At 41.3% G+C, this 8,670-nt stretch overlaps 1 protein-coding gene across 3 annotated transcripts in view; it reads right to left on the bottom strand.

Annotated features, from left to right (window-relative positions):
- Positions 1–121: 121 nt before the first annotated feature.
- Positions 122–8,670, bottom strand: part of LOC116842479 (wiskott-Aldrich syndrome protein family member 3) — a 32,619-nt gene continuing 24,070 nt past the window's right edge. For 2 of the 3 annotated variants that reach the window (XM_032811749.1, XM_032811750.1), the window contains exons 2-9: positions 7,920–8,257; positions 7,185–7,338; positions 6,977–7,091; positions 6,537–6,569; positions 5,162–5,457; positions 4,621–4,931; positions 3,934–4,353; positions 122–3,527 (exon numbers count right to left, since the gene is read on the bottom strand). In XM_032811749.1, coding sequence (XP_032667640.1) covers positions 3,346–3,527; positions 3,934–4,353; positions 4,621–4,931; positions 5,162–5,457; positions 6,537–6,569; positions 6,977–7,091; positions 7,185–7,338; positions 7,920–8,193 — 1,785 coding nt within the window. In that variant the 5' untranslated portion in view covers positions 8,194–8,257 and the 3' untranslated portion in view covers positions 122–3,345. The remainder of the gene's footprint in view (positions 3,528–3,933; positions 4,354–4,620; positions 4,932–5,161; positions 5,458–6,536; positions 6,570–6,976; positions 7,092–7,184; positions 7,339–7,919; positions 8,258–8,670) is intronic. The other variant, XM_032811751.1, reaches the window with a different exon arrangement.

Below are 8,670 nucleotides of genomic sequence, written 5' to 3'. Positions count from 1 at the left end.
TATATATATATATATATATATATATATATATATATATATATATATATATATATCTGTATAATGTATACATATGTGTATTCGGCTTATCTAGAGTCGTCGTCGTCGTAGTAGTCGTCGTTACTTCGCCAAAATATCGATGCAAAATAAATCACAATCATTTCTCCCCTTCCCGTTAACGTATCAATTGGCAACTGTGCGCTCCCCATCGTTAACAACGCGATACGCGGTTCAATATTTATATTTATATATATATTTTTATATTCTCTCCCTGTCTCTTTCTCGCCCGAGTCAAGTTACGCTAAAAGTATACACTAAAAAATATCGATCCTCATCCGCGTTTAGTCGCACCGCCGTCGCGTCCTACGCTTAATGGAGTATTTTGGTTTCTCGACAGAGGGACTTTACCGCAGGGTGAACGCTGTGAAAAGTGATCGCCTGGCTCTCTCTCGGGCGTTTCTAAATAAAATTCCCGTTTTCCATTTTATCTCGTTAAAAAGAAAGATCGTCGTGTGTAGCGATATGTGTGTACGTGTGAAAATATTACATCGCGCGACAACATGTTATACATGTGAAAATTGAGAGAGACAGAATTATTAAATCAACATAAGTATAATAATTATATTATACAGGGTGTCCCAGACTCTCCTCTGCACATTTTGTGGGTATGTAGAATAAGTTGAGGTAAATATAAAAGTCTACACCGTTTTGTGGTATTTGCAATAATAGTCGAGATATTAATTAATGAAGATTGGTGAATGATCACGCGCAATATAATAGATGAGCTGCATATGATAGATATGGCGTTGTCTACCGTTGTACACTTACATTAGATTAAAGTGAACAAAAAAGTCATCTACCATTTTGCAAATAACCACATAAATTTTTAGATATTAAAGAAAATTTGTATATTATGATGCACAATCATGTAGTAATTTTTTCTTCATGCTCTTCAACGTTCCTATAAAATATGTGGAAGAGAGTCTGGGACCTTATATATATATAATATATAATTAATTATATAAATTATATAATATATAATATAGTAATTAACTATAATTATTTGTTGACTCTGTAGATATCCAATGAAAATAAAATGAAGCCTGGTAAAGTTTGCAAGATGTCAAGTGTTTTAAATATAAAGTTTAAATTGATGCGCCTAACACCTTGCAATCTTACTGGTTCCCGTCTTACTGTCTCTCTCTTTTGTTATTACGTAATTATTATACAAAAATAATTATTCGCGCGATATGCAGATATTCATGCGATCAATAACTTTCACGTCACCCTGACAACTCATCACCACTCTTCAACGCCTGCCAACGTGGCATGGAAGATCGCGGCTCGGAAATGCGGCAGATAGAGAGATCCACTAGCGGAGGACTCTTCTCTGTGTGGATGACCAAGCGAGATATACGAGAAGACCGCGAGATAAACAGATAGATAGAGTTTTCATTTTACAGTTTCTCGCACACGAGAGAGAGAGAATACCTAAGCCTTGCCTTTTGGTTTAACTCGCGTCGACTTCTGTCGGCATCTCGTTGACTTATGTACGGCATCTCGTTAACGCGGAGCGCTTCGTCTATTGGGGTAAGTAGATACTTATATATATATATATATATATATTATCATCATTATTATTATTATTATTATTATGCTATTATCGTTATCATTCCTCCTTTTAATTATAACGTGAGTGAGTGAACGATCGTCGTATGCGTCGTACAACATCGCTATGGAATGTGCCGGGAAAGGAAGTCGCTCTACCTGGCGAGCGGCGAGCTGGTCGAGCTACGACTTCGGCAAAGTTCCGATGTCCACTTTCTCTTCTTCACTTCTCTGTGTGCGCATCCCGCTGACAGCTTGAACGACACGCGCTAATTACAAAGTATCGAAATTCGCAAGAGCTATTTTATAGCTCCGCTTAATTAACCTTATCATCGAAATTTACACAAATTATGAAATGTAAGAAGAGATAACTTCGATCGGTGAACTTACATAACACGCTCGTTCTGATAATATTACAAAATAATACAATAATTATTAATAGTGCAATATAGCAATTTCTAAATTAAAACTCCTGAGACGATGGCTGCACGAGCCGGAAATGCCGCTCGGTGAACACTTCGAGACACGAGATGGCCGGCGGTGCGTTGATAAACGCGTGGCGTTCAGTCGCTGTCAATCGTTTCTTTAAGCTTCTTCAAGCGGCTCCCTGTTTTCTCAGGGAGTTTGCAACTGGATCGACAGCTTTCCTACGTTATTACTTTAATAACCTAGTGCGTGAACCTCGCGTGTGCGTGCGCCCTAGACGAGCTCACGAGTTCCCGTTCGCTGCACTTCGGAACTGTGTCGCGCGATTCGCCGTAACGAAAGCTACGTCGCGATTAAATTGGCCGCAATTAGCGTGTCCTCGACAACGTCCTACGGAGATAGAGAGAGTGATTAAACTAAAACTGAGTGTGCTGCTGCTGCGTCTATGACTGATTGGCTGGCCGATATTCGGTACTGCGGACTGACTGACGGGTGAGAGAGAGTTTAAAAATAGACGACTCGTGGCTGACGATCACGTGAAATCGTCGGAACGCAGAGATATCTGAACACGTTGACTGCCATCGTTGATTTACATCGATTGTTTCGATAATCAGCTAAAACAGATCAATAAATGTAATTCGCGATATATATAGTCGCTAACTCGTTTCATTGACGTCTTACTGGCTATATGTTTAATTTGTTTTATCCAATTGATTACACGTAAATTAGTGAAATGGGCCGCTCTGGGCACTGATAACCCCGATGGCAATCAACGTGTTAGTAAATGACATCATACTTCGTAGATCAAATATATTTTTCCTTTGCTCTCCGAATTTCGGAGTTTAAATATTTTTCTTTCTTTTAATAAGATCAATTTTGAAGCAGGAAATCGACAAATTGATAATGATAAAAAACGATAGTTCCTCTTAGATTCCTCTCGTATTTAATGTAACGTGTTAAAAGGGAGAAGCGAATGTAAAAAGATTAAACAACAGACTGTCTTTGTTTGCGCATTCGGTGTGTGAGCGACTAATAAATTAATCTATTAATAAGGTCATATCCTTACGACATATCCTCCGCGACAAACGATCTTCGTTGAAAGCATGAACGTACTTGTAACCGAGGATTCGCTTGATTCCAGTCCCGAGAAGATCCAGACTCGCTTAATGTAACATGAGTTTGAAGCGTGCAAATGTTCTAACGGATTCTCAAAGACCAGTTGTTTGGTCACGGAGACACGAAAGAATCGAGAGAATCGTCAGCCTTTCCCTAGGAGGCAGTGGCGGCGGCGGCGGCGGATGGCAGAGAGTTGGGTCACGCCAGATTGCTCTCCTGCTCGCCCCATCCTTCGCTGTCGCACTCGCTCTCCGAGGCTGAGTCGCTATCACTGAACTCGACGGCGACGCGGCGCGCCAGGATGGAAGCGACGTCGTTGAGTGCATTCACGCGCTCCACCTCCTTCTGCTCGATTTTCTCTACCTTGCGCAACTTTATACCTGAAAATTCGTGATACAACGAGTGAGAAACGACTACATGTGAGACCAACACTTTAATTCACTAGTATTCCACTTATGTCTCTTTTTATTGAGAAAATCACTCGAATAATATGTAATTTTATTTTTGTTTTTATCAATATTACCAATTATAGCAGTGCCTTTAATAAAAAGTAGCCTTAATATGAAATTTCTACACAATTTTTTTGCAAGAACAAAAAAGAACAATAAAGAAATATGGTTTGCACGAGAAATGATTGTAATTTCAGTGAGATTAAAACCATTGAGATGAACCAGTGCAAGAAACAGACTGATTCCTTTAACTGAAAATGATAGTGCAATTATTATGACCTTTAACTATAAATAAAAGAAGACATCTCTCTTCTTCGTGATCTTATCGAGAACTCACCGTCACGAATTGCCTTGAGCAAATCGTTCCGCGGGTCAACCAACGGAATGTTCGGGTTGACGGGTTTCCTTAGCTGGCCGTCCGCCATGATGCTCTTCAGAGGCTTCAGCTTCGGAGGGTTGGTCGCGATCATCTTCGCAATGTCGCCGTTCGTCAGCGGCGCCACTACGGGACCGTTGATGACTGGTGGCGGCGGCGGAGGTGGTGGTGGCGGCGGTATGTTGCACGGAGGTGAAATAGGTCTCGGTGGAGTTGGATCAGGAGTGGGCGGTGGCGGCGGAAGATCTTGGGGTGCGGGATCTGTCTCGTCTACACCTAACTGCCCCGAGTGGTTCGGTGGCGTCGGCGTGGAGCGTCGACTTGGTAATGGACTGTCTGACCGACTGCCGTTTCTGTTCAGCAAGTGCGACGGTATAGAACCTGTAACACATTGGTAGAAATTATTTATTATATAAAATTATATATAGAAAACATAATACACACATACATACACATACATACACACACATAGAAATATAAAAAAATATAATTACATGAACATTATTATTGTTATTCAAATTGTGTCATGAACTATAAGACTATATAAATTAGAAGTATATAAGGAGGAAACAATCGTTACTAAGAATCATACTGATTACATCACAACTGGAAGTAACACTGGAATAATTAGGAATAAAAGAGAGGTACCGTTCATGGAAGGTGGAGACATGGTTTCTCCTGGTGGCGGAGGTGGTGGTGGCAAAGTATCCCTGCCGGTGCTCATAGATCTTCCCCTTGTCGGTGTATTGTTAGCGGACGCTACCGTGGGCGTAGAATTGCTGGAAGCGTTACTCGGCGGTGCTGGCGGTGGCTGCGACGGCCGCGACCTGCCACCCCGGCTTGGCGTGCTTTGACCGCCAGGACTTTGATACGTCTCACTGCCGGCTGGTACCTGACCCGGAGCGTAGTGCGAGCCATATGGGTTCTCGTCATAGCCCTGAGCGACGTAGTTTGCCGCCCTGTTGCGAGAAAATTGATTGGATGTAATAATATGAAAATGTTGGGAAATACAATAAGCTAACTAAATTGAAGCATAATAAGTTAATAGTAGAATAGTATAGTATAATTATAATATCATTCTATCATAACGTGTGTGATAGTAATAGTATTGCTATATTATATTGTATAACTATACAGTAGAAGTCTGTATAATATAACTATACAGACTTATTCGCCACGATCTCCCTACCTGTAGTGATCGGAAGACGGAGGACTGTAGAGATGCTGTCCCTCTGGCGGGTAGCTTCGCTGCAACTCGATACTGTTGGGCCTAGGTGGACGCGGTTCCGTCATCACCATGCCCAACAACGCATCATCGGGCACGTTGTGAGGCGCTCTGTACTGTATGCCTTGCGTCGGCATGATGTACTCGCCGTGTCCAACGGCCAACTGTCGTTGTCGTTCCCTGGTGTTGTGAGGTTGTCTCACGCGCTTCTTGTGTCTGCCGCCTCCTCCGCCGCCATCCTCGTTCCGAGGCCTGTGCGGCTGTGTATCGCAGAAGAGAGCGAATTAAAACGCGTCGCGCGAAGCGGGAGGACGAACAAGGTGCATCGCATGTAAGTCAAGCACAATCGGTTTCAAATCAAGAACGTCCCGACGATTGATCCAGTGGCTGGTGATCGAGAGATGTAACAGTTTGAGCGCGTTTGCGCCGAGTTGTGATCAAGGATGACTCTTATTTTTGCACATCGATAAAGCTCTTAGGGTGACACCGCACTGCACATTTTTCGGATGAATCAGACTTTACTGGATCAATAGTTAAGTGGGATATGAGAATATATATATGTGTGTAGGAAATAAAAGTGAAATACTCTCTCCGCGAAAGATCTTCTCTGCGTTGATCAATTTTGACGGAGATACGACATCATTGTAAAAAAGATTCATTTTCCACGGACAGTTTTATTTCCTACGTAACAAACATGACAAGATGGAGATGAGATATATTCCTGAAATGTGAATGATGAGACGACTGAGATCATGAGGGTAATCGCTCGAAGATGGTTTGTGGCAGATGATGAGTATATGACGCAATTCTATATGTAATAAGTACATTCAAAACTTGCATGACTGGCAACGAACGGCATTACATAAGTGATTCACAAAGTGACGGTGGGTGAACTTGTTTCGTATTTCAAGAACACAACTCAGTTTGCAGTAGGGAGAGGGAGAGGGGGAACTTCAGACCCCGCGTAGATGGAACATCGCGCTCCTCCTGCCGAGAATACAGGACCTCGATCAGGAAGCGACGTTCTCACGCGTTCGATCTACGCACAGTGAACGTGGAGTGTGTATCCCCACTGAGAGAAGAGTGGTCAGCGTAACTACGTAACTTTGAGAAAGCGAGCATCTATAGCGTCAGTCTCTATGTCAGCGCAAAACGGTCGGTTAATGAAAGAAAAACCATAAAAAGAGAAAGAGAGAAAGGTGAGAGTACTGATTATATACGATGAGTGCGATGAGTTTGGGCGATCGGTCGATTCACTGAGAGAAACAGACTGGATGTATCGTAGGAGGGTGTAAAAGAGAGAAAAAACTACAAAAAAAGATCCAAACCATCGACTTGCCTCTCTGAACGGTTCGGCATATTCAGACTCGCTCTACAACGAAGGGGATATAGTTTCAGTAGTTAGAATCGCAGCAGATCAGATGTTACTTCATATCATAAGATTGATCAGAGGCCTGTTCTTTTTAGATGAACTAGTGCTGCACTGACATTTCATTTCTTTTCCCTTTAACGCTAGGTTACATACTTGTTTCACTCTAATAGCGAAAAGTGCAATCCAGTTCAGCTAACACGAACAGATCTTGGTTCTATTCAGGAGCTCGCGCACCTCGACGACTACGGGGAAAATTGAAGAAAAGATTTAAAACTCCATTAATGTTCTCGTCGTGACATTAGTCGATCAGGTTCGACGAATGTATATCCATATCGTGTTTTATAGCCGCGAAACTTCGCAGTCGTTGAAGTGCGCCTTTGAACACGTTATCCCGCGAGGGCTCTTACCTTCTTCCCCCGATCATGCAGCTTCTTCTCCGTGTCTTTGAGCATCTCCTGACTCCACAGATCGAAGAAGTAATTCGGGTCAGTATAGAACTTCAGACCGTCTTTGCCGTCCTCCCTAAAAAGACAATTTCGAGAGTCAAAAATCTATTTTGGAATTAAACTCATGAAGATTGATCGACGAAAGTTTGAACGCGTTAGCTATAATCACCTGTAAATATTCAGCTTATCTAACGGCGGCGGCGTGTCACACTGGTGATACGTCTCCAGCATCGCCGTGGGCATCGTGTCCCTCGAGACAACTTGCTGGTCGAATACCACGGAGGACTTGAACGCTTTCCTCATGTGTATGTCTTGAAGTGAGACTGTGCAGAGAAGGGAAACAGATGTTAGTCGTTACTTATTCGTCCAATTTCTCATTATCTTTTTTAATCACAAGAAACATTAAGAGGTCTGTGAGAGTCATTATTAGTTCGTTATAAAAATAATTTTCATCGTTACCTTATCAAAGAAGCTTTTACCTTACTTCTTAATCAACTAAATGTTTTCGGTCACAATTTTTTGGATTTTTATTAATATTAATATTATCTCTCGCAGGTCTATTAATATTTTTCGTAATTGAAAATTCAAGAGTTTTAAAATAATAAGTAGTTATTTTATTTTAATAAAAATACGAATCTCTGTTTTTTTTAAGATGTGCAATCAATAATGATAGGAAAAAAGTCAAACAAGAGTCTATGTACTTATATAGTATATCATATAATATAGTATAATATCAGATGTATATAGTGCAATTAAGAAATAAATATACATACTACTATTATTACTAATATTAATAGTATTAATGTTATTGTTATGCTATTTCTCATAAATAAAACAATGCAATTGTTATTAAGGCCGGACGTTTCGGCCTTAAGTGTTTCTTTTTCCCTTCATTTGTACATACCTTCCTCGACGTTACTGTCTAGCTGAGTGACCTTGACAGCCAAACGGTCTATCCTAGCTTGCAGTGAGTTAGCCCGGTCACTCAACCCGTGAGCCTCCCTTGCCAGTTCGCCAAATAGATCCTCGGCGTGCCTAGATAAGCTAGATAGTTGTCTGATAGTGTTGGCTAAGGTGCCATTGGTAGCCGCCTCTAACTCCGACGGCAATGGGAAGTCCTCAGGGATAGTGCCGCGTGCTACATGCACGGGCTCCACCAGTCTTTTCGGAAGCGGCATCCTCGGGTTGGCTGCTCGCTCCGCCTGGCTCCTCGCGAAAGCTCACTCACCGTTCTCTCGAGACCTGAAACCAAAGAAAAGTATATCAGTCAGTCATCAATGATAAGATCGACTATCAGTTTCACAATCGTAAACCTCTCTCGATTCGGTACCTGATTCTATCCAAGAATATCGTTCGATCACGGAATTAATTAATAGGAAACACAAGTTGCTACTAAGAAGTCCAAGCCTTATTTAATGCAATCGGTAAAGGCCATATCTAATTAATTAAACGATTATATATATAAAAATAGATAAGTTAAATAAATAAATTTTATCAAATATGAATTAACAAGTTATTAATTAATTATCAGAAATTTTATGACAATACATCCTTTGTGCACCTCTCTGCAAATTAATTAAACATAGCAGTGATCAAATTTCGAATTAATTTCATTTCTCATAATGAGGAATCTAGGAGGGGGGAGTGTGGTTAGT

The sequence above is a fragment of the Odontomachus brunneus genome, unplaced genomic scaffold, assembly GCF_010583005.1.
Source record: "Odontomachus brunneus isolate Ranch 3 - 2012 unplaced genomic scaffold, Obru_v1 Obru_scaffold_025, whole genome shotgun sequence".
NCBI lineage: Eukaryota > Metazoa > Arthropoda > Insecta > Hymenoptera > Formicidae > Odontomachus > Odontomachus brunneus.
The sequence above is the reverse complement of the archived record's forward strand: the minus strand, read 5'-3'. Positions and strand labels throughout refer to the sequence as shown.